The sequence below is a fragment of the Schistocerca americana genome, chromosome 6, assembly GCF_021461395.2.
Source record: "Schistocerca americana isolate TAMUIC-IGC-003095 chromosome 6, iqSchAmer2.1, whole genome shotgun sequence".
Lineage (NCBI taxonomy): Eukaryota > Metazoa > Arthropoda > Insecta > Orthoptera > Acrididae > Schistocerca > Schistocerca americana.
Window position 1 is genome coordinate 205785154 of NC_060124.1, and position 26987 is coordinate 205812140.

General features: G+C 38.1%; 1 protein-coding gene across 1 annotated transcript in view; it reads right to left on the bottom strand.

The window, feature by feature from the left end:
- The window catches only part of LOC124620053, a 123364-nt gene that overhangs the window by 50335 nt on the left and 46042 nt on the right, over positions 1-26987 (bottom strand). Inside the window, exon 4 of the mRNA XM_047146720.1 lies at positions 23436-25073. Coding sequence (XP_047002676.1) covers positions 23436-25073 — 1638 coding nt within the window. The remainder of the gene's footprint in view (positions 1-23435; positions 25074-26987) is intronic.

Genomic DNA, 26987 nt, shown 5'->3' on the forward strand with positions numbered 1-26987 from the left:
TTTCTACTGATTGGACTACTCCTGTGAAACTGTTACCATATGTCTTGTGCATTCACTGACATTCCATGTAGTCACACTATAATTTCTCTTGAAACTGCCGAAGCTATGTGAAGTACATCTGCCACTAATGCAAGATAAAATTTAGTATATCAGATGGAGGGAACATTTCTTTGCCTTCAGCAACTAACTAAAGAAATAACAAAAATAATTAATTACAAAACAGATTTTTAAAAAATTAATATTTATAATGTTCCAAGGCTGTCATATGAAAACACAAATCTGGTTAGATGAACAACAGATGAAAAATGTGTGAAGGGTTCCACTATGTTTCATAAAGTTTTTGGCATAAATTGGACATGGAGCAGAAGTGTTAATATGTTTTTCAGAAAGGCAGAAACAGTCTTACTAACAAAGTAATCGAAGTTTACTTTTATTTTTTTGCTACTACAGGTCACTACTGTAGGAAACAATTACAAATTTTCAAAATCAATTCATAGCTTTGTAGAGAGAAAATCTGTGTATCTGGTCACTGTGTAATTAAAATGGATATGCCAGTCTGCTAATAAAGAATTAATGAACAACAGAATGTATCAGGGAATTCATTTCATGAAAGCACTAATATGAGGAAATTGATCAAGCCAAAAATAAAGAAAAAGGGAGAGGGTAGAGAATCAAAGTTAAAATATAGATTCCATTGTTCGCATTGTATCTTCAAGTTCTGTTATCACACCAGTTTCCAATAATGGAAGTTTTAGATAAAATAGTCATTCTTAACAGGAAAATATGTCAAACCTCAACTTCTGAGTTCTCTAGTAGTTTTATAGTGCTGTAATTTCTCTGGATAATGTATCCTTTTTTTACTTTGTGGTAAATCAACCAATACTGCCATGCTCCTTTTTTACTCAGCTACACACACAGCAACCTAGAACACTACATCCAAACTACAGAAAAACAATGTGCTATAGTTCATGAATTATAAGAATAAGGTGCAAATGATGCTTGTATGTTAATGTTACGTGTTATGCGATTTCTTTTATCCACCCAAAACTAAGGATATAAGATTGGAGATATTTTCAGCACTTGATTAGCCTACATCTACATCAATTCTCTGCAAACAACTATGAAATGCATGGCAGAGGGTTTGTTCTACAGTACCAGATATTAGGGCTTTTCCCTGTTCGATTCATGTATGGAATGCGGGAAAAATGATCGTTTAAATGTCTCTGTGCATGCTGTACTTAATCTGATCTTATCCTCACAACCCCTATGGGATTGATATGTAAGGGGTATACTCCTACAGTCATCATTTAGAGCCGGTTCTTGAAACTTTGTCAGTAGACTTTCTCAGGATAGTTTACATCTATCTTCAACAGTTTGCCACTCCAGCTCTTTCAACATCTCAGTGACTTGCACCTGCACGTCAAACAAACCTATGACCATCCGTGCTGCCATTCTCTGTGTGTATTCAATATCAATTCTAATTAGTCCTCCCTGGTATGGGTCCCACACACTCAATCAATATTCCGGAATGGGTTGCACGAGTGATTTGTAAATAATCCCGTTTGTAGACTGATTGAACTTCCTAGTATTCTACCAGGAAACTGAAGTCTGCTAACTGTATGAGTCTATATGATCATTCCAATTCATGCCCCCTACTAAATATTACACCCAAAGTATTTGTACCAATTCTGACTCACTAATATTATATTCATAGGATAGTATGTTTTATGTTTTGAAAAGTGTATAATTTTACATTTCTAAACATTTAAATCAAGTTGGCAATTATTGCACCACTTTGAAATCTTAGCAAAGTCCGACTGAATATTTGTACAGCATCATTCAGACTGTACTTTGTTGTAGGTAACTGCATAATCTATGGAAAGTCTGAGGTTGCTATTAACATTGTGTGCAAGACCATTACCATACAACAGGAACAGCAAGGGATCCAACATACTTTCCTAGGGTACACCTGAAGTTATTTCCACACCTATCGGTGACTCTCCATCTGAGACATCATGCTGCATCCTCCCTATCAAGAAATTCTCAATTCGGTCATATACTTCTGTGATATCCCACATATCTTTGATAGGTACAGTACTGAGTCATGATTTTCAGAAATCCAGAAACGCTGCATCTACCTGACAGCCTTGATTCATGGCTTTCAGGACATCAAGTGAGAAAAAAGCAAGTTGGGTTTCACGGAAATTGGTCGGAAGTTTTGTGGATCACTTTTGATATCCTTCTTGTGGACTGATGTGACCTGCGTTTTTTCCAGCTACTTGGCACAGCTTTTTGTTCAGGGGACTGATCATAGATTATAGTTAACAGAGGGGCTAACGCAGCCACGAATTGGGTATGGAATCTGATAGGGATTCCATCAGCCCCTAGAGCGCTGTTCAATTTTAACAACTTCAGCAGTTTCTCAATGCCACTGACACTAATATCTATTTCACTCGTCTTTTCAATGGTACAAGAATTAAATTGGGGCAACACTCCTGGGATTTCCTTTGTAAGGGAACATTTGAAAACATCTCTGCTTTCGATTTGCTGCTCTCAATTTCATTTCATTTCATGTCCTTGAGTGTCTAGACATAAACTTTGGTGCTGCTAACACCTTTACATATGGCCACATTTCTTGGAGTTTTGTGAAAGATCATTTGACAATATTCTGCTGTGGTAATCATTGAAGATTCACACACTCTTCTATTCACAGCCAAATGTGTTTCATTCAGCATCCCTCTATCTACAGTACTACATTTCGTATTGTAACTATTATCCAGTGGAGTCTGTTTCTTTGGAAGTATATTTATAGTGACTGTATACCATGGAGTATTTCTTCCATTATGAATTTTTCTAATGGTTGTATATCTTTCCAGACTTTTGAACTTGAGCTAAAGTTCCTCTACATGCTCCTGTCCTGAGCTAAAAGTTTCAGGCTCCTCATTGAGATATTACTGTTTCTCGTTGTAGTTTACTGAACACATAAATCTTCCTGCTTATTTTAGTTGCCCGTTTAAGTTTTGGTATTCACTGTTGGCACAACTGCCTCACAATCACTAACATTAGTTCCAATGTGGACACCCTCAGAGAGGAAGGCATTGGACTGGGCTGCTGCATAGGCAACTGCTTTATATGGAGCGACTGAGCTATTGTGCCCTACAGGTGTCGCCGACATGCATGTCATCGCTCTATTGTACTCAAAAGTATTCTGAACACAGAAACAAAGAGTGGCACAGGACAGGGTGTCACAAGGAATGATTTGAAAGGATGTCTTTGTGTATTTGCAGGCTTAATTTTAGAATTGTTAATAATGATAGTTTCAGTCATGGTAGGTTGGTTTACTGTTACTAATATAAGAGCTGGTAGTAGTACTGCTGCTACAGGATTGGGGAGTTTCTATTCTCTTAATGTGATTGCTTATCACACTTATCATATTGGTGAGGTAGCTAATAAAGACTTTGGTATGTTGCTATTAGGTCTAATATGTTTTCATCATGAGTGGGGCTCTGAATTATCTATACTATGAAGTTTTCAAAGAAGGCATTTTGTAACATTTCATAGGATGTCTTGTCATGTCCACCACTAACAAAACTATAGTTAGCCCAATTGATTGTTGGATGACTAATGTCTCCTCTGACGATTATTTACAAGTGAACTGAAGTTTTCTCTAAAGTTTTTGGTTACATCAGGAGGAGAATCTGGTAGTCAATAGAAGGACCCAACTACAATTTTATGCTCATCCTTGATACTGAGTCTTGTCCTACCAATCTCCCATGCAGTTTCAATTTCTATCTCAGTGGACTGGAGTTTCTTGTCTACTGTGAAAAATACACCACCTCCATTTCCCATTTCCCTATCCTTTCAGTATACCCTTAACTTTTCCCCAAAATTCTCACTAATGTCACCTTCAGGTTTTAACCAGCTGTCTGTGCCTAATTTTATGTGAGCTGCAGTGCTTTTTTGGAGCTGTTAAAAACTCTGGCACTTTGTTGTGGATGGTTTGGCAATTAACCACTAGTACTTTGATATTATCCTCTTTGGGTGGCATTTCTTTGAATCTTGCACTGATACTTCTAGATAACTTCTGAGTTGCCCATAGCTATCATTACCTGGATTGAATGGTGAGTCACTTAATCTAAAAAACCCTTGTGTGCACTCCACACACAGTCTGCTAGTTGGGTAGCTGCCTCTGATGTGTAGTGCATCTGTTCTGGGGACAATGCTGCAAAGAGTAAGCTTCATTGAAACTCTGCGAGCAAGGCTGGTATTCTCAACTCTCTCTGCTAGTCACTGGAATGATCCAAGAATAACCTGGGAACCCAGACAATACAAGATATAAACATGGAGCTGTTTCTGGATGTAGTCAACCACAACAGTTGAGGTGCTGCCAACCTTCTGCTAAAACCTTCACTAAGTGAACACAGCAAAGAGGGCTATGTGTGCAACACCATGTTTCACAGGCACCATCATTGAAATGTGTCTGTATTTAAGTGATGCTGAAAGTAGCTACAGGCACTTCATGCCCTATTCTTGCCACATCTTGTCTACTTCAAGTGCTATATGTCTTAGTTAATATTACTGTGGTATGGACTCTGTGTTTAGATTTGGACTTCTGTTTGTGATAGTGCACCGATGGTTTGCGATTTGTTGCTGGTTTTTAAGATTCTCTCTCTTTAGACTGTTTATTTACACTACCAACAAGCACAGTTGTGCGCCTATTTATTCTTGGACAAATTAATCACCATCTTTCATTGTTTACAAGTGGTCCAATAGATACAATAGCCACTGTGGAAAACTATTTAGTAACTGATTTTGGGACAGGTCTATAAAAGAGTGTAGCAACCTGATAGAAGTGTTAAGACAGGCATGCTAAAAATTGATTGAATATCAACCCTTTATAAATGATTAACAGTGGGCAAGGCACAGTACTAAGACATGCATCTCAGATGTATTCATAGCCTTTGTTATGTCTGCATCCTTTGACATTGGCCTTAAAACAGACAATAATTTCAGATAAGTTTTTTTTTGTTTTGTTTTTTTTGTTACCCCCCCCCCCCCCCTCCCCTGTAACATATAATGCGGCTGTGATTCTAGTGTATATGCAGCTGCTCTCGTGTTGTTTAACATTAAAATGTGTATGTTTTCCACAATGCTCCATCGATCTACAGTTAAAACAAAAGATATAAAGTTGTGCCTCATGCCATCCATGTTTTTCAACGCACTAATTGATTGCAGCAAAGTAATGGAAGGTACTCACAGTAGCCTCTCAAACTGGTGACCCATGTAAAACACATTGCCTGCACAACTCTAGAAAAAGATTACATCAAGCATCCCACCCTGACTGCTTTGAATTATGCTGAAATATCATCTGTTGCTCATGATGTCTGTAGCTTCACTTCAATACAGTGAAAAGCTTGGCACTTCTGAGTTATGACATATCTTTAGTCTAATCTCAGTTGCTAGGTGGAAGGAGTGAAAACATTTACGCATGACAACTACCTACAGCATAGCTATGTATCAATGAATTTTAGTGGTGTAATCTCCATAGTACACACTGTGAAATGAAAGGTAAAAAGGAAAGGCTGCAGAGTGCTGTAAATATTGGGAAAAATCTTTAAAGAAATTCACTAATATTTATTGCATACCTCTGTTGTGCAACCTTGAGAAACCACAGTTTTATGATATCTTAAAACCAGGACACAAATATGGGCCCTTCCCTTATGTGGGGAATACATTTACCAAGTAAGCTATCCAAGCACAACCCACAGCCCACTCTGACAGCTTGAATTCTGCCAATACCACCCCCTTTTAGTTTCCAAACTTCTTAGAGGGGAACCCTCCACATACAAGTCACAGTGCAGCATACACTTCACAATATCACAGCGTCTGGTCAAGATGGAGGAAAGTGTCTTAGCTCCACAAATGTAAATGTTAATAGTGAGAAAAGTGTGTAATACGTGAAAAATGCTGTGTTTTTTCTGTTCTTAATGCATTGTGTGTCATGTTATCACTCAAGGAGCAGGAAGTTGGAAGGTGGAAATCATTTTTTCCACTCACAGACGGTTACTCCAGTACTGTACTGTTCACTGTATACACGTGCCCATTTAAAGATTTCTGCTAAACAAATTACCCTGCCAAATGTTTACAGTTAATATTATAACACACCACTTCAGTTAAATTATTGTCCAAATAAAGACAATAAGATTAAGTCTGAAACAGTTTTCTTATTACATTTGTTCATCAGTGCAACACATTTAACGTCCACTGTTTTCAAGATGGCATCATTTGCAAATCATGATATCAGAAACTTAATAAAGATAATGAAAAGTGATGAGGAAAAGTGTCACTGCTGCAAAAAGCTTATCATAGACAGTGGCAATAAATTTATTATAAGTTATATTATATCAAAAATACAAGTCAGAAACAGAAAGACTCTTTAGTGACCTCAGCCTGTATATCTAACTATGAACACTCTCAGAAACACAAGAAACCTTTTGCTCTTGTAAGAACCATGTGACAAAGGGTGTTATGTGCTTTAAACACAAGATAACATACCACAGTAGCTGTGTGAGTGCTGTCCCCAAGCAGAAAATCTGGGTATGTGCAAAATTTGACTACAACTTAGGCCAAAAAAAAAAACAAAGTCATCAACTTAAAACATAAGCATTAAGCAGCACTTAAGCAACATGAAGGAAGTAAAGTGAAACAGCATGCTACGTGCAACAAACAAAATAAGAAAGTGTATGGTGCATCACTTCAAATTTCAGCCTCAGAAGCTGATCTTTGTAAAAAAAGTTGTAAAACTGTGAAATCTGGAATAAGATGTGAGCAGTGCAACAAAAGATTTCATTTTAGCTGTGGGCAAGTGAATCTCTCAGTGAAAAATGACAAGTACCTTGCTATCAAACAGAAATATGGTGATTGTAAGTACAAAAAGTGGGGGAAAGATATTCTTAAAAACAGTATGCAAGATGTAAAAACAAGTAAAAACAGCAAGTGTAATGAAGTAAAGTTTGTGCAAGCAAACCTTTTGAAGTGCCTGCGATGATAGACAGTGAAAGAGCAATGAGCAATCATGATCACTTGCAGAAACTTTACATTCTAGCAGATAACCATGGATGGGGAATCACTTCACTTGTAGACAAAACATCAGATGTGAAATGAAAGTGTCTGGTTACACCTAGTGCCTGCCTTTCAGACATAATTATGAATGTTTGCTCTGAAGAAATTATCAAGTTGATTTCAAATGACTTCATAGTACTGTTTGGCATTTCTAATGACACAGACTAGAATGAAACATCAGTATCCTAGCTGGGAATCGGAGAAGCACCTCGCTCATACATCCCACGTAAATGTTCTCTTCTTAAACATAACGCACCGCCACAATTTGCCACCTTGGTCTTGGGTAAACAAAGAGATTACTGCTAAATCAATCATTTTTCGAGTACATGCAAACAATTCAAAAATGTTTTCATTGTTGATATTTGTGAATCTGGTTAAAGAGTTCACACTTCACGTGGACTACTGGTTAAAGAGTTCACACTTCACGTGGACTACATCAGAATAACACAGGAAACAACTTGTGACACAAAAGTTACTGGAAGTAATCACAAGGCACCACTGAATTTCTGAAACACTGAAAGCAGTACCTGTACCATCACCAAAATCTGTAACAGCAGCAACAACAACTTCAGCACTACCACCACCACCACCACCAACAACAACAACAACAACAACACTGACAGAAGCAATGAAAATAACATCAACACAAACAGAAGAAAAACACAAAAATTAGAATCGCCATCATTAGAACCAGCAGCAGCAGATCAAATATCAACACTGACAGCAGCAGCACCACAAGAAGAATCAAAAAATACTTCTGTACTCAGAATCATGAAAAACCAGAAACACCAGCAGTAGCAGAACCACCAATAACAGTATCATCAGGACACCACTGCTTAAGAAGGAGCCAGAGGTCTAATAGGTCCACATCAACTTCATACAGTGATGATTTTTTATGGCTTCATACCAAGAAAAGATACAGAATGTGACACATGAGCCTAAAAATTTACAGTTAAGTCACAGCAGCTTCTTATTTTTAAACATTCAGGGCCTTGAAAGTATAAAGTTGAAATATAGTATTCTTTACTATGTTTATCTGAGTACTGGCTTACACAAGAACAAGTGGAATATACAAACTGAATGATCATAAATACGGAAACAGTTTCTGCAGATCTCAGCACCAAAAGGATAGTACTTTAATCTACATTTCCAGTGAAATAGACTTTAGAGCATTTCATCCTTTATGGGTATCATACACTCAGATGAAAATACTACTTTTTTACATAACTTTAGAGTCCTCTGTTACATAACAAAGTGGAAACGATATTGTAACAAGAATGGGGGAGGGGGGGGGGGGGGGGGGGGGGGGAGAGTTAAGTATTCAAGCTTTGATTAACTTGTAACAAACCTAGTGTAAAAACGTTATAGAATATCCTAAGACAGCATAGTTTCCATTATGTTAATTCCAAACCTACTAGACTAAAAGCATGCTTAGATACTGTCCTGATTAACTGTCCTCGCATGTATTCCATCACGTGAAAGAATTTTATTTCCTCAAATTATAGTATGTTAACAGTAGAGTTAAAACATATTATAAAAGTGGACACGAACATGTCCCCAAAAAACTTAACTAAGTCTAAAACTACCCTAATACTAACATAATACAATCTCAAAAAACTAGTGCACATGCTCATAGCAGACTGTGATTAATTATTTCTAAGATATGCTTCCAATGCAAAACTTGTTTATGAAACCTTCCAAAATTATTTAACAAGTATCTTAAATGCTCATCTTGTTCCAAAGAAAAAAAATTACCAAAAAACTGCACAAGAAAGAGTTATAGTTGGCTAAACACAGATCAAACAAACCAATGCAAAGCAACCTGCTCAGTAACCAATAATATTAAAGGTGTAATCTGAAACCCTTATAACACAGTTTCAATACCAGCAGATACATTCAAACAATACTGTGTAAGGTGTGCAGAGGAAATCAAGAAGTTTATAAGAAAATCTAATGAAACACTTGTGGATAACCTTAAGAACACAAAACTAAATCGTGAACAGGCCAGATTTTGATTAGGCAACTTTAGAGAGGTAAACCTTGAAGAAATCTTGGAATTTTTAAAGACTTGAATTCATTCAGTATAAATATTTTTAATATCTCAAATAGCCTACTGGAAGAAATAGTAAATTACATTGTAGCTCCATTAACACACTCTATAAACTTGTGTCTTACAGAGGTTTTTTTCTGATCCCCTCAAATTGTCCAGTGTGAAAACAGTCTTTAAGAAGGAAAGCAAATCTGAACCTGCAAATTACAGGCCAGTTTCAATAATCTCAGTACTAGCCAAAGTCTTTGAAAGCACTATGTATAAACAAATGTATTAGTACCTAAAACTGAACAAGGTGTCAAGTAAGTCACAGTTTGGCTACAGGAAAGGAAGATCATGTATGCAGGCTCTTGAACTCTTAGTCAGAGAAATTTTATCAGTATTCAAGGACCATACTCATACATAGGTAACTTTCTGTGATCTGAGTAAGGCCTTTGATTGTGTTGAGCAGTATGTTTTACTCTCCAAACTAGAATACTACGGAATTTGTGCCACAAGTCTAAAACTAATGAATCATACCTCAATAAAATAAAATACACTCCTGGAAATTGAAATAAGAACACCGTGAATTCATTGTCCCAGGAAGGGGAAACTTTATTGACACATTCCTGGGGTCAGATACATCACATGATCACACTGACAGAACCACAGGCACATAGACACAGGCAACAGAGCATGCACAATGTCGGCACTAGTACAGTGTATATCCACCTTTCGCAGCAATGCAGGCTGCTATTCTCCCATGGAGACGATCGTAGAGATGCTGGATGTAGTCCTGTGGAACGGCTTGCCATGCCATTTCCACCTGGCGCCTCAGCTGGACCAGCGTTCGTGCTGGACGTGCAGACCGCGTGAGACGACGCTTCATACAGTCCCAAACATGCTCAATGGGGGACAGATCCGGAGATCTTGCTGGCCAGGGTAGTTGACTTACACCTTCTAGAGCACGTTGGGTGGCACGGGATACATGCGGACGTGCATTGTCCTGTTGGAACAGCAAGTTCCCTTGCCGGTCTAGGAATGATAGAACGATGGGTTCGATGACGGTTTGGATGTACCGTGCACTATTCAGTGTCCCCTCGACGATCACCAGTGGTGTACGGCCAGTGTAGGAGATCGCTCCCCACACCATGATGCCGGGTGTTAGCCCTGTGTGCCTCGGTCGTATGCAGTCCTGATTGTGGCGCTCACCTGCACGGCGCCAAACACGCATACGACCATCATTGGCACCAAGGCAGAAGCGACTCTCATCGCTGAAGACGACACGTCTCCATTCGTCCCTCCATTCACGCCTGTCGCGACACCACTGGAGGCGGGCTGCACGATGTTGGGGCGTGAGCGGAAGACGGCCTAACGGTGTGCGGGACCGTAGCCCAGCTTCATGGAGACGGTTGCGAATGGTCCTCGCCGATACCCCAGGAGCAACAGTGTCCCTAATTTGCTGGGAAGTGGCGGTGCGGTCCCCTACCGCACTGCGTAGGATCCTACGGTCTTGGCGTGCATCCGTGCGTCGCTGCGGTCTGCTCCCAGGTCGACGGGCACGTGCACCTTCCGCCGACCACTGGCGACAACATCGATGTACTGTGGAGACCTCACGCCCCACGTGTTGAGCAATTCGGCTGTACGTCCACCCGGCCTCCCGCATGCCCACTATACGCCCTCGCTCAAAGTCCGTCAACTGCACATACGGTTCACGTCCACGCTGTCGCGGCATGCTACCAGTGTTAAAGACTGCGATGGAGCTCCGTATGCCACGGCAAACTGGCTGACACTGACGGCGGCGGTGCACAAATGCTGCGCAGCTAGCGCCATTCGACGGCCAACACCGCGGTTCCTGGTGTGTCCGCTGTGCCGTGCGTGTGATCATTGCTTGTACAGCCCTCTCGCAGTGTCCGGAGCAAGTATGGTGGGTCTGACACACCGGTGTCAATGTGTTCTTTTTTCCATTTCCAGGAGTGTAGGTGGTGAGTTCACAAAGTCGGTTATCAAACACACTTGAGGTTCAACATGGAGTGTCATAGGAATCAAAATTAGGATCTCCTCTGTTCCTGGTACAAACAAATGACTTACCAGATAATACAGATGTAAAAACATATGTATGCAGCAGTTACTATTTTTTGTCTGTAAACTATGTATCTGAAGACCTTGTCAAAAGAATGAATTTGGTGAAAGAAGGTGCAGTACACTGGTTCAATGCAAATGGTTTACTATTAAATGTAAAAAAGATGCAGAATATGTGTTTCAGTATATCAAAGACTGTTAAAGCACAAAAACAAAATGTAAGATTTTTAGGCATTACCAGTTGACAACAAACTAACGTAGAAAATCCATGTAGAACAAATAACAGTTTGGTTATCAAGAGTAATATACTTGCTAAGAGGCTGATGTTATACCTCTGAATATGTAAGGACATCATATTTTGTGTTTTTTCGACCTGTTTTACAATATGGATTAATACACTGGGGAAGTAGTAAAAAATAAATGGCATTCTTATCATTCAGAAGAAAGCAATTAGAGTAACGACAAGAGCAGATAGTAGACTAATTGCAAGCCTTTGTTCACTATGTATAAGATTTTAATTGTAATTAATTTATATATTTTAGAAAGTGTTAATTACATACTCACTGAACTATCAAATTTAAGTGTAACAATTCAAAGACATGATTCTAATACAAGAATGAGTACTACTCTGTTCTTACCACAAAACAGACTAGCAAAAACAAAGAGTAGTCATACCTACACGGCAATCAAAATATATGACAAACTGTGTAAACACGTAACAAACGTGACAGTCGGATCACTTACGGAAAAACTACACAGCTTCTTGCTATTTATTCTTTATAAGAATTTTTTGAAATGCCAAATACAACAATGTAAATATGTACCGTAAAATGGGGTGACTTGAAACAGTACAAATTGAAACAATTTGTCAGGATTTTAGTTTTTTTGAGATTGGCAACACTGTGATGTTGTTTCTTTAGATAATGTGCATCATAAATTATGTCTAGGCTGCAAGGAACTGGAAATATTTGGGAGATCATTAATTAGTCATACGTAAGTTGGTTTAAAAATTATTGAATACAGTGAATTTGGATCTATGAAAAATAATGCTGTAAGAGCTTCTTTCATACAGCTAAAGTTTGATGTGCAAGTGAGTGAAACAAACATCAAATATACGTTTGTTCATGGTGAAACAGATGATTGCAGTAATATTTTATCATCAGTGATGTTGATTTTACACAATATTTTTTTTAATAACATGTCCAGCATGGGGTAACTTGAAATAGGATGAAGGAACAAAGAAAGAAGGAATTAAAAAAGTTGCAAAAATTTTAAGCATTCATGGGAATGTATATACACTTAAATTTATGCGGAAGTCTACAAAAGCATCTAACATATTTTTATTTCTATTTGAAGATGATAAAATTGTGGTGAATGTTGATGATATTGTGTGTGAGATGGAACTACTGTTTGTAAGAAGGGAATGATACTGCTTCCCAGTTGAACTGCAATGAACTTCTCTTTTTGATACAACTAAATAATTTAGTTTTCAAGTTTATTATGTACTGAAAAATATGATTTCATTTTGTTGTACTATCATTTTTCATTTCTCTCTGTTCTCTCAGTTAATTATAACATTTTATGGAATGAAACTACAGTATAACCTCATTAGCGCAAACTCGCACAAGACGAACTTGCGGTTAACGCGAAAAAAATATTGGTCCCACCAGGAATACATTAATTCTTATGGTATGTTTTATCAGTTAACATGAATTTCAGTTAAGGCAAACTACGAACTCTGTTTCAGTTCCTAGCATAATTAAATTTCACTGTAACACAAACTTCCGACCTTACAGTATTCTGAAGCATAATTTTTTTTCCGAAATGAATATAGGAAATGTAGCTACAAAGCTAATTATACTTAATGTTGACTCGTTTTTAACATATTGTAGGTCGGTAGCCGCGATTAACCCCTCAACAATCAGTGTATGCTGTACATTGTAAGACATTCAATAATGTGTGCAGCAGCATTTAGGAAAGTACTCAAAGCCAGATTTGACAGGTGTTCTGCTAGTCGTAGCCATATTGAGTTGGAATACTGAATAAAAACTACAGTTACAACCGGTACCGTAGCACGCGAAAATGGCAAAGAGGAAACAGACAACTCTAAATGTACAGTTAAAGCTTACGATTCTAGATGAAGTGGACTGTGGTACCAAGAAAACAGCAATTGCAGAGCAGTTTGGAATACCTAAACCTACTTTATCTACCATTATTAAGAATTGAGAAAAAATTATTAATGCTGCGGCATCAGCTTCTGGAAACATATCTAAATGACTTCATACTGCCAAGTATGAAGACATCGAGAAGGTACTGCTAGAATGGTTCAATCATATGCGTGCATCTAACATACCTTTAACTGGCCCGGTGATTCAGTCAAAAGGAAATGATATTGCTAAAGATATGGGCATCGAAGACTTCCGTTTTTCTGCTGGTTAGTTGTATAGGTTCCAAAAGAGACATTCAATTTTGTCTGTACAAATTTGTGGTGAAGCAAATAAAGTTGACGAAGAAAGTGCGAACAGCTGGTTGCATGAATTCAACCAAGTGAGGGAAAAGTATGCCTGGTGTGATGTGTTTAACATGGATGAAACTGGATTTTTCTACAATCCTTTTCCAAATCACACCCTGGGGATAAAAGGTGATAACTGTCACGGTGGAGCACGAAGCAAACAATGTGTGACTGTTGTACTGTGCTGTAATGCTGACGGCACTGAGAAGTTTCGTCCCTGTGTTATCGGTAAATCCGAGAAACCACGTTGTTTTAAAAACATAAGTAAAAACATAAACTTTACCTTGCATCTACTCTCACCACAAGAAAGCTTGGATTAATGGCACATCATTTCACAAGTGGCTTCTTCATTTCAACAGTCAAATGGTTGCTCAAAATAGACATGTTCTTCTTACATTGGACAGATGTACGGCCCATAACATTCATGATCTGAAACTATCCAACATAAAGGTTGTTTTTTCCACCCAATGCCACAAGCCGCCTTCAGCCTTTGGACCAAGGCATAATCTCTCTCATAAAGAGAGCTTATCATAAGTGACTTGTAAGAGCTGCAATTCGTGCTGCTGAAAACAATAGTGCAACCCCAAATTGGAATCTGCTTGACACAATAAAAGCCATCGCAGCAGCCTGGAACTCAGTATCGCCACATCATATAGGGAAGTACTTTAACAGGGCTTGGAGACATAGTAACACTGAAGATGAACACGTGTTAGAAGATGCCACTTCACCTGATGAATGGACAGTTCTGCAAGACGTTGCAAACCCTGCGATTAGTTTCTAAGAATTCATTAGTGTAGACGACGATGTTGCCGTATGTGCTTCTGTGGAATTGGATGTGGCAAAAGCTGTGAATGAGGTGCAAGAAGGGCCATCAGAAGAAACTGAAGAGGAAGAGAATACAGATACCATTCCACCTACCCGTCAGGAGATGTTTACAGCCTTGGACTGTTTAGAATGGTTCGCTTCAACATCCGACATCACTGCTGGGTTTACGGATGCTATCATTACAATTGGTTGTGAAATTACAAAATATTATCGTTCCCATGAACGTCAGTGAACCATGACAGTATTTTTTCCAAGAAAGTAACATACATAATTTGTGAGTACTTGTAATTTTACAATCACTTTATAGTGTTATAAGTCTACAATAACGTGATTGATAGTGTAGTGCATTACACATTAGTGTACTGCTGTACATGTATACTAATTAAAATCTGTGTTTTTCACTTAACACGAATTTTTTTCACATGAACTCCTGATTTTTCGGTCCCTTCGGATTTGTGTTAACGAAGTTTTACTGTAATTTATTTTGTAATTTTTTCATAAATTACCTCCTTTAGGAGCACATTACATGTATAATTATTTTGTCACTTGGAATAAACTTACCCTAAAAGCACACAATGTGATTTCATTGTAATTACCATAAAATATTTTCTCTTTGTATTATTTATTATTAATTTATTATTATGCAATACCAAAACCTACAATAATCTTTCACTGATATTTTAAAAACAACCCTTGTGTTTCATGTATTCCAGAATGCTTTTAACATTAAATTTGTTAACAAAATACACTCTGTCTCAAGATTAACAGAATGCACAAATTCCATTATTGACCTGTCTCAAGATTAACAGAATGCACAAATTCCATTATTGACCAAATATTCATCTCAGAAACAAATTACAGAGTCACAAGCAGAGTACTGAGCATGGGTTATAGTGATCATGAGGCACAGCTGCTGTGTATAGAAATGTCAACAAGTAGTAGCAGTTCTGAAAAAGTAGTTATAAAAAGAACCTTTTCTGAAGATAACATTAGAATTTTTAATCTCTTATTGGCAAAAGAAAACTTGAAAAGCATCACCCCTCAGAACAATGTTGATAGCATGTACATGAGTTTTCAGAGCATCTTTCTTCACTATTTTAATGTAGCATTTCCAAAAGTAGTGAAAACAGTAAAACATAACAATAATAAGCAATGGGTTACTAAAGGCATAAAAATTTCCAGTGAGAGAAACAGATTTCTGCAAAACTGTTGTAAGAAATATAGAGTAACCCATGAATTCACAGATTATTCAAAAGCCTAAAAAAGAATCCTTGGCAGACTAGTCAAAGAGGCAAAAATTATGTGGAATGACAATTTGACAAGAAATGTCTCATCTAACAAAATGAGATCCACATGGAGAGCTATAAAGAAAGAAACTTGTAGTTCAGCGCCAAAGAAAAAGAATGTTTCATTAACACTAGAAGGCTCAAAAGTCACAGACCCAAATTCAGTTGTGGAAAAATTCAATGAATACTTCACTTCACTAGCTAAAGACCTGATCAAGTACACTGTCAAGGACCAGTCCCAAGTTTCTCCAGCAAGTCAGTGATCTCAACTGATTTTATGTATGTTTACGAAACAAACCCCAATGAAATTATAAGTAAAATTAAATCATTAAGCAATAAAATGTCAAGTGATCTTGAAGAAGTATCTGATTTCATATTAAAACCATGTGCTCATCACATAGCAAACCCCTTGGCAAAAATTTTCAACCTCTCTTTAAAAACTGGTGTATTTCCAGATATTTTTAAAATAGCAAAAGTTTCACCACTGCTAAAGGAAGGTTCTTCTGAAAAAGTATCAAACTATCGACCCATATCACAGCTAAGTTCTCAAAACTTCTAGAAAGCTCTTCTATGACAGGCTTTTAAGTTTCATAAATAAATATCCACCTCTTACAGTACAACAACATGGTTTTAGAAAGTCTAAATCTACACAGACAGCGATTTTCGAATTCTTAGACTGCATTTTAAAATCACTTGGTCAACATAAATTAGCTGCATGTATTTTTCTAGACCTATCAAAAGCATCTGACATCCTGGACCATAACATTCTGCTTGAAAAATTAGGAGTAAGAGGTATAGCACACAGCTGATTGTGTTCATACCTAAAAAAACTGCAGGCAGAAAGTATCACTTCAGTTCGAATTCAACAAAATGAATAAAACAAGAAACAACTCCTTTCTTTCCAGCGAATTACCAATAAAATATGGTGTACCACAGGGCTCAATCTTAGGTGCACTATTCTTCTTGATTTATGTGGACGACTTAGTTGAATATATGAGTCCCACAAAAACTATTCTGTTTGCTGATGACACCAGCATGTTGCTCACTAGATCCAGTCTAGAAACATTGCAGTCCACAGCAGAAAGTTCTATGAAAATACTTTCTGAGTGGTTCACAAAAAACAAACTCATTATAAATACTGAAAAAACTGTTTGTGACAAGTTTCATTTAATTCCTCCAACTAATCAAACGTCTAGTCAAGCACAATTAAAAATGATCCCCTAGAAAATGTGTCACAAAATTTGTGGGTCTATGGGTTCAGCAAGACTTAAAGTGGGACACACATATAAATGACTTGTCTAGAAAACTATCATGTGTGTGCTATGGCCTAAGAATTTTAAAGGCTACAACAAGTAAAAAAACAGTACTGCAGGCATACTATGCACAGTTCCACTCACTAGTCCAATATGGGATCGTTTTCTGGGGATACTCAACTCACAGTGTAAAGGTTTTTAGAATGCAAAAAAGAGTTCTAAGAATAATTTGTGGCCTTAAAAAGATGGAGTCTTGTAAATCCCATTTTACTGAGCTTGGTGCTTGGTGTCCTAAATGTTTCAAGTTTATTCATTTATGAAAGTATCTTGTTCACTAGGGACTACCTCCTGAAAACAGGCAAACTGCTACAGAACAAAAATGTACACAACTATAGTACCAGAGGGAAATCAAATATACATCAAAAATATCACAGAACAACTACCTATCAGAGGAGCATAATTAACATTGGTGTAATACTACACAATAAGATACCAGAAGAAATAAAAAATGCTACTCATCCAATATTTAAAGCTAAACTAAAGGCATTTCTAATAAAGCACTGTTTCTATTCTGTCAGAGAATTTCTGAATGTGTAACAAAATTAACTGTAATAGGTACCTCTTTTTAATTTGCCTACTATACTATATATAGCTCTTTGACAAAACTGGACCAATAAAAAATCAAACCAAACCAAATCAAATCTAACACCCTCCCATGATTAAACTTGAAACAGGTACAAAAATAAACTTGTTTGGTATGAAATGATTCCAAAAAATTTGGGGGGGAACATCAGCCTTATCAACTACATGGCACCTGAAAGTGAAGTGCAAGAAGTGCCATCTAATAAAAAAAGTATAGGAACTGAAGAAGCCTAAAGTCAAAACTAGTTTCAAGTCACCCCATTTTATGATAATATTAATAAGCAAATATACTGACGAAGTCTATTGCATGTACAAATGTTGACTGACTAATAAAGGACCTAAATCTGAATCTGAATTTATATATTCTAGAAGTTTCATACTGCTGCACACTCCACAGCAATGAGAAATGTGAAAATGTTTTTATGGCTAGAAGGAATCGTTTCTAGGATGTATTGTTGAGGTAGTGATGTAAGTCCTGCTAGATATACTGAATTGTATCTTTATGCACCAGTGCCTTTATCTAGTTTACCAGAAAGTTTCCATGCTGCAGCCGAGTTTTCAAATATGGGGACAAAGTCTCACTGCTGCCCACAGTTTGTTGTTGTGGCACCTAACCCAAGTGGTAATGTGTGCTGTGATCTGTTTCACAGCTATATTAAGATTAGCTGTGTTCTCAGATAGCTTTAATGAAGCGGTAAGGGGGTTATTAAACTTAATTTGTGCATACAAACCCAGTAACCCATATGGTAAGTCAAAACTAGGAAAGTGTCACACTTAGAACATTCAATTCAATTTAAGCAGAACATATTACTAAAATTTTTGTAGTCATTTTGCCATTAAGAAGGCATACAAAGAGAATTAGTAATAGCTTGCAACCACAATGGATACTAGAACTATGTCAATAGAATTCTCAAAAGTATTCTGTTGTGGTAAGCTCAAAAGTTATAAAATTTGATTATTTGTCAAGATAAGTTAACTGAATGGGACTTAGAAACCTACATGTAGATACACATCCATATTCTGCCAACCACACCGAAATACGTGGCAAATGGTCCTTAGCATTGCATTACATGTTAGCTTTTCTTTCTATTCCAGTCGTGTAAGTGTGGGAGGACTCACTGCTTATGCTTAAATGTCTCTATGCCTGCGGCAATTAGTTTATCTTCTTGATGCATGAAGGTGCAATGACACAAGTCAGGAGCAGTGCAGGTGCCACAAGGTCATTTCCAATGAAAGTAGGACTATATCAGGGATCTGCTCTCAGCAGCCCAGTAGAAAAAGATGGAAGTGGGAGAAATGAGAATGTTAAGGTGGATGAGTGGGGTGACATGAAAGGACAGACTATGAAAAGAGTACATCAGGGGAACAGTGAAAGTGGGGCCCATGGGGAGGATGATCCAAGAAAACATGCTAAGATGGCATGGACATGTGCAGAGAAGAGGGGAGTACTAGATGTGGAGAAGAGTTGAAGACCTAGAAATTGAAGGATTAAGGAGAAGAGGAACACCAAAACTGAGATGGAAAGACTAAGTAGTAGGCGACCTAGGGGAGAAACGATGGCTCAGAGAAGAAGCACTGGATAGGCATTTATGGAAGAGAAGGATCCAGCAAAGCAACGCCGACCCCTCATGACGCGGGCAAAGGCTGATATCTCCTTGATGCACACCAGAGTGATATAGAAAAGGTTGAAGTATATAGCTAGATTCTTCACTAATAATCGTTCTTGAAATTTTCTAAGTAGGGTTTTGTAGAGTAACTTGCACCTGTCTTCAAGAGCCCACCAATTTAGATTTTCTTAAATATTTCTGCAATGCTGTCTTGTGAATCGTACGAACCTATGACCATTCATGCCCCTTTTCTTTGTCACATTCAATATCCCCTACTGGTCCCATTTGGTATCATTCCCACAGATTTGAGTAATATTCTAAAATGGTATGCACAAGCGGTCTCCTTAGTCAACTGACTGCATTTTCAAAGTATGCTACCAATGAATCGAAGAGTGCTGACTGCCTTACCTACAACCGTACCAGTGTAATGACTTCATTTCATATCCCTACAAATTGTTAGACCCAGGTAGTCTTATGAGTTGACTGATGCTAACTCGTGCTGCAGTCATGAGATACCTCTTTTTCTGGTTTTTAAAGTGCATAATTTCACATTTCAGTGCAATTAATGCAAGTTGCCAGTATTTGCTACACTTTGAAATTTTGTCAAGATCTGATTTAATATTTCTACAGCGTGATTCTCAGTACTTCATTACAAATAGCAGCATCCTCTGCAAAAAGTCTTAGGTTACTATTCATATTGTTTGCCACATCATTAATATGTACCACGAACTACAACATGAACATACATCCCTGGAGTATACTTGAAGTTACTTCTACTTCTCTCAATTACTCTTCATTCAAGTTAACATGATGTGACCTCCCTACCAGAAATCTTCAATGTAGTTACAAATGTTGTTTGATGTCCAATACAACAGTGCTATGTTTATAATGTTGGTGTGGAACCAAGTCAAATGCTTTTTGAAGTCAAAACATACTGCAGGCAAAAAGAATGCTGTTTACTTTTGGCAATTTAGCTGTCTCACAAGCCACTGACTCTAATCTTTATATCACCAAAAATAAACTGGGGTAGTATGTTGGTTTCTTCATTAGTAACAAACATTTGAAAACAGGATACAACATTTCTACTTTTGCTTTACTGCCCTTAATTTCATTTCCTGTGCCTTTTGTGAGTGTCTGGCCACTAATTTTGGTGGAACTGACAGCCTTTATATATGATCAGAATATCTGTGGGTTTTGATAGAGATCATTCAATGAAATTCTACCACAATAGTCATGACTTCATGCATTGCCCTGTTGACAACCAAATGCTTTCATTCAGCATCTCTCAAATTATGCCCCTGAGCTTTGTTTTTCAGAAGTTGCTGTTTCTTTAGGATTTTCTTTCCTAAACTTAAGCCACAGTTCTTATGAGTCCTCCTGCCCTGAGATAAGTGTAGAGTTCCTATTTGAGATGTGACACATAACTTACTAAACATATAAATCTTCCTAATTGCCCTTTGTATTTTATTAGTCAATATTGTTCCAAATGCCTCATTGTCATTCACACCAGTTTCAACATGGGCAGCCTCAAAACGGTCAGGTGTATCTTTGCCATTTATACTAATACATTTCTGTTCCAAATGCCTCATTTTCATTCATACCAGTTTCAATATAGGCAGCCTCAAAACGGTCAGGTGTATCTTTGCCATTTATACTAATATATTTCTATCATGAGTGAATTCACAAACTATTTGACCTAGATAGTTGTAAAGGAAGATTTAATGTTTCACAGGATGATTTGTCACACTCATCATTTACAAAACTAACTATCCCAATTGATTGTTGGGACGACTAAAATGGTTACATTGGGATGATGAACCTGGTGGTGGACAGAAAGATCCACTTACAATTTCATGCACACCCTTGATTCTTGCCCAAACAATCTCTCATGCAGCGCCTATGTTTCTCTCAGGGGCTTTTGAGTTAATTGTCTACTGTGACTAATACACCTTCTGACATACACTTATATTTACTCCACTAATTTTACTGCTCTTGATTCTGGGTTTTAACCAATATTGTGTACCTAGTTTTATATGTGCTCCACTACTTTTTAGAACTCTACTACTTCTGGGACTTTGCAGCAAATGCTTCAGTAGTTGATCACTATGATTTTTAATCATTTAATCTGTGGAACGGGGGGGGGGGGGGGGGGGGGCATTTCTTTGAATCTTAGACTAACAGCTCAGGGTCAGCACCCTGGGTGGCAGCTCTTATTTATAGTGCAACCCTGACTCATGTAGGAAAACTCTTCAATTCTCAATCTATGATGTAAGTCAAGAAAGTCACAAGCTAACTAGTCTCAGAACCTTTGAAGTCCCTCGTTAAAGCCTTCTGCACCACAAGATGATTCCTTCTACTCACCTCATAACCATAAGGAAACAATCAGTTCTGGTAGCAATGCTGCAGATTGTGAGCTTTGTAGAAGCTTGCACCAAGGCTGGTGTCCTCAACAGTCTCTGTCAGGCAGATGAAATGATCCAGATATGACCTTGGATCCCAGATGACAGGTATCATTCATTCCAAAGTGAACCATGATGTGCAGTTGATTTCATCTTGTTCCATCAATGGCTGCCAGAACATAGTGTTGAATAAGGACTCCCCACAGTGTGCACAAGGCGATTCTTCACATACCTTGCTGCTATTTGCTTCAGGGATGCCATTATTTGTCCTAATGTTTGAACTGCAGATGATTAATAGACTTCTAACCTTTTGCGACTTTCTTCCTCCTGACACAGATCACAGCAGGCTTCCCAACAAGTGAGATGCATCTCACTGGGCTCAGTTTCAGTTTCAGTGGAAGACAGCACCTAAAATTCATTGGGTAGCAGGATGAGTGTAGTACCCTAAATTCTCACTGGTCCCTGTCTTCCCTGTACAGAGGTCACAGGTCTACCACTGACATGCTTCTCACACTGACAAGCAGTGATAAATCCTGTACTTCCTCCAGAGTAGACAGTATCCACTGCAGAAGACAATACTTTCAGTTGCTTTGGTATCAATGACATTTCAGCTAACACACTGATTCTACACAGGTTCCAATCTGCTTGATAGCTCTCACCTTAGAATTGTTTACAAATGAATCACTGTCATCATCAAAATCATTATCATTCTTGCTTTCACTTAAAGATTCCTCTAAAAGATCTACAACGTTTTCCTCAGAAAAGACTGTACATGAATAACTAGCCATCTTGCACCTATCAACCTGAGTGTAACAAAACCTTTGTTTCAACACGACTGCTATAGTTTGACATCGGAGTTAGCACAGGTATCCTTAGAGGGCAGTACTATACAGTATTAATCTACGCTACTGGCAGATTGAAGAATGGAGCATGTGGGAGGTACGAAAAATCATATCGAACAAGGCTCGACATCAGAGTGGAAAACAATGTTGAGTGTCACTCATTGTTGGAGTAGGAAGGATTAAATCATATCAGAAATTAAAGTTTTGCAATGGGCTTATACCTAGGGGTAATCATTACCCCTCACATAATAATGAGAGTACATATTTTCTGATCTAGAAAGACTGTTATGCCATTGGACAGGACAAGTAACAATCTGATTGCTTTTTCAGACAAAAGTTCATTGTATGACAGATAGCATATCATCCTGTTCTCACAGCTATTGGTTATATCCTTCCTTTAATTGTGCCAGTTGTTTCTGCTAGCATGCCATTCGATATTACTGTATGCAAGAAATGCAAGCATACAGGAAGCACAAGGAACATAGCAGCGTGCAGTGCCACATTCAGTCTTAAATAAATCTTATGTCCATGCAGAGAGGAAACTGGAATATTTATAATGGAGATGAGTTGCATGAATCTGCTGAACCTGTGTCCTCATTGTTGATGTTGAGAGGATTCACATCATTACTCTTGCCCACAAAACAAATCAGGGAACACTCTGTAAAGGGATCACATTATGATGCAGAAAAGTTTTTATAGTCACCTGGAGCCGCATGAGCCTTCAGTGATTGGCCTCTGAAATATTTGCTGCAAATAATTGAAATCAGCTACAGCTTAATTGTATTAGGAAAAAACTGGCAGATAAGACAAGTTGCTACATAGTAAACATACTTCACCTTTTTAAAACAGCCTTCTGTTTGCACCACCACATTAGCACAACCCAGTGGCTGACCATCATACGGGAACATCCCTGAGGATGGTGTGAATATTGGATGCTGATGGTAAAGTTGAATATCATCCACAAGCTCTTGTTTAACACGTGTGCAAGGTGGATAGAATGGACACTCCACTCCACACCCAATGTGGCGACACAAAAACGGCTTTACTTCTTGATTATGCACAGGTAAATAGTTTGAAGGAAAGAGACTATAATGCAATGAGTGAACAGATTCATCTGATCTCTTCAGTTGTTGCACACAGTGTTCAATTATTTCTTGAGGTACTTTGTTCAATGCACCATCAAGGCGACCTTGAACTTGCACTCTCATCATTCTTCTGTTCACCATGTACCAAGCTTCAGCTATAAGTCCTTGCTGCTGCTGCTGCGTAGTAAATCCCTGTGGCTGCTGTGAAGCATGTACTGCGACATCCTGATGTTGGACTACACTACTGAATTTCTGATGCATTATTACTGGGTTGGCTTCACTATCAGACTCATCTGTAGTTGTATCACTGAGTGTTTCCACTGAATCATCACTTAGACTGTGAGGCGCCACAGTCAGCTGAGATGATATTTTGCTTGTTATGCCTACCTTGCCTTTACACTGCCCTTCTGAAGTGTCCTGGTGATCCATATGACTAGATGAAGATGGAGAGGCAACAATTCGTGTCTCTGCTGTTGGTGGTTGTGTGAGGTCCCTAGTGCATCTCTCTTCTTCATGTTGCAATTCTTTACTTCTACCTGCCACCTCTGGAAGTGATGACACATTATTTTGTTGAGCACTCCATAATTCCTGCCATGCCTTTTTGTATTTCTTTGGTGCTGGCTCTTGACAAGTCTCATAAGTATCACAAGAGACTTTGTGTTGGATCTGCGACACAAGTGGTTGACTGCATTCAGTGGTAGAGTGGGATGTCACTGTGACTTGAGTAGTATCAGGAACATGTTCTTCAACTGATGATTTGGGTGTATCCACAACAGCTGTTACAGTTGTTTCAACCACTGCAGTCTTCTCCCTTTCAGGTAGATGCATAGTATCTGTTGATGTGATCAAAGACTCTTCCTTGTTTGTTTCTGCCACCTGTTCAGGGGATGCTGTCACTGTTTCTACAGTTTTTACACACGAAATTTTTAAGTAGTCATCAGTTCCAACGTTAATAGATTTTCTTCGCTTTGCCAAATGCACCCTCTTACTTAAGTTGCTGTGCGCTCCAGCAACAGATTTTCTGTACTTGTAGCTCTTAGGAACCCAGTCCTCATCATCATAGTCATCATCATCATCTTCATCTTCTTCATCATCATCAGCATCATTACTGGCATCTTCCTCGCCATCAACTGATGAAAGTGATACAGGGTTTCGCCGTTTGCGCCATTGCATGCTACTGTCAGGCTGGTCCACGTTCTGGCTAAAACGGAGAGAATTGTCCATTTGGCTCTCTCGACGGTTAGACTGACAGTCATTAGTACTGTGCCGCCTTCCACGTGGTCCTGGTTTCGGCAATGTAATGTCTTCATTAGCTGCATACTCTGCTGCAAGGTCAGAGCTCTTGCTCACTGTTAGGGTGCGCTTCACAATCAGCCTCAATGGTGGATCCTGCAAAATTCATATTATCTTATAACCATTTCAATAATATCATGTGTACATTAAGATGAGTGTAACATAAGTGCTTACTATTTCTGAGGTGTATTTTATTTTGGTATATCAATGAAAACTGATGTAGCAACACAACAATATAACTAATGCGTAAGAAAACTGAACTACAGAGGCGTAAGACTACTGTTCACAGTGTATAAAATCTATACAAAGAAAATTCAAAAGTTGGATAGTCATGCTAGTAGAAGTGCTACTCAACTCCCTCCAAAATTAAAATCTTGTATGTGTTTAGCAAAGGACATCTTGATGTACACTATGAGCTGAGCACCAGTTCCATGTTTTCTTAACATGTCAGTACGTAGAATATGACCGGGCAGTTGACCATTTAGCAGTTCATAGTAACATCACATCCAGTTTGGTCACAGTAAGTTTACCCTTTTTCCTGGAGCAGCCGCTAGTGGAGAAAACTGGCGAGTTAGAAGATAGTCATGGGTATCCAAGTGTTGTATGCATTATCTCTGCTTTCATATAAACGCAAAACATGGGTAATGGTGACTTCAGGGAGATGCCGACACTGTCCTCCTTTAACTGTTCCTCATACCTCAGCAGTCCTACTGTGTGTCAAGACAGCCACCACACAAAAGGTCAGCTTATGCCCAAGTAGGACACATGTTTGTGTAACACAGGTGTATGACAGATAAAAACTCCTGTCTTGGTCCTGTAGGCACATTTATGTACAATGTTATAATTAGATTTTAAATTTCTCAGGGTTCTGTTTCCTAGATCCGTATCATTTTCAACTAGCATACAGATTTTGTATCTGACAAACATATTGACTAATGCAGCAGTGCACAATGTCTCCAATTTAGTGTATATAAAATGCTGTATGTTACAGAGATTGATAAGCATACATCTGTTTGTTTTATCCTCTGTATCAGATACCACTGATGATGGGCTACAGACCCAAATACCGGTTTGGCAAATATATATTTCTTAAGTGTGGCTCATGATGTACACCAAGACGTCCTTTATCAAATATTCAAAATGGATTCCATAAAGGTTGATTATGGACAGACTGCATATTCACAATGGTATAAATAATAAACAAAATTTACAACCTTACACTACTTTTACTGATTTTGAAAAAGCTTTTCACAGAGTAAAGAAGTGTGTCAAACCACATCTAACTGAACAAATGTCCCACGTTTGCTAACAATAATTGAAAGTATGTCTAATGAAAAACACATAAGAATATTATATTGCACTGCACATGACCCTATGCCCTGTGAACCCATTTCTTTTTAATACTTAAACTGACAATGTCATTAATGATGGACAATGTAAAACACAGGAATTTTAAAATTACAGCAATTTCTCAATTATATGGGTGCAAGTTAGCTGGCTTGCAGATTATACTATGTGCACAGTGGACGAAGTTCTGAAAATAATAAAAACAAAGCCTGCACTATTCTTATATAATTAGACCAAATATTTTTGATTAGAAAATGCTATTAGACACATGACTCATGTTTTCCCACTAGAAGTCGATGTGGGCCCCAATCTCACATTTGGGCAGTCCTGCAATATTTTTCTACTTTTCACATTTTATCTTCAGATAAATGTGCGGAGATTTCCTCTATTTACTTGCTTAAACCTTTCTCTCGGAGCTAAGGGTCTGCAATTTCTGACTCATGTAAAGCTGACAGTAATAGGAAATTGGCCACTGACAATGACTGTTAACCTGTATCATATTTCTTGCTGCTGCTGAACATACAAGCAGTTTTCATGTGCTAGGAAGACGACAGGTAAACCCATATTTGTTCTAATAATCTAACAAAAATTAGAAGTTATAGATAAGTTAGAAAAGAAAAGATCTTTATTTTAAGCTTTCTTATGATTATGGGAATGGCAATC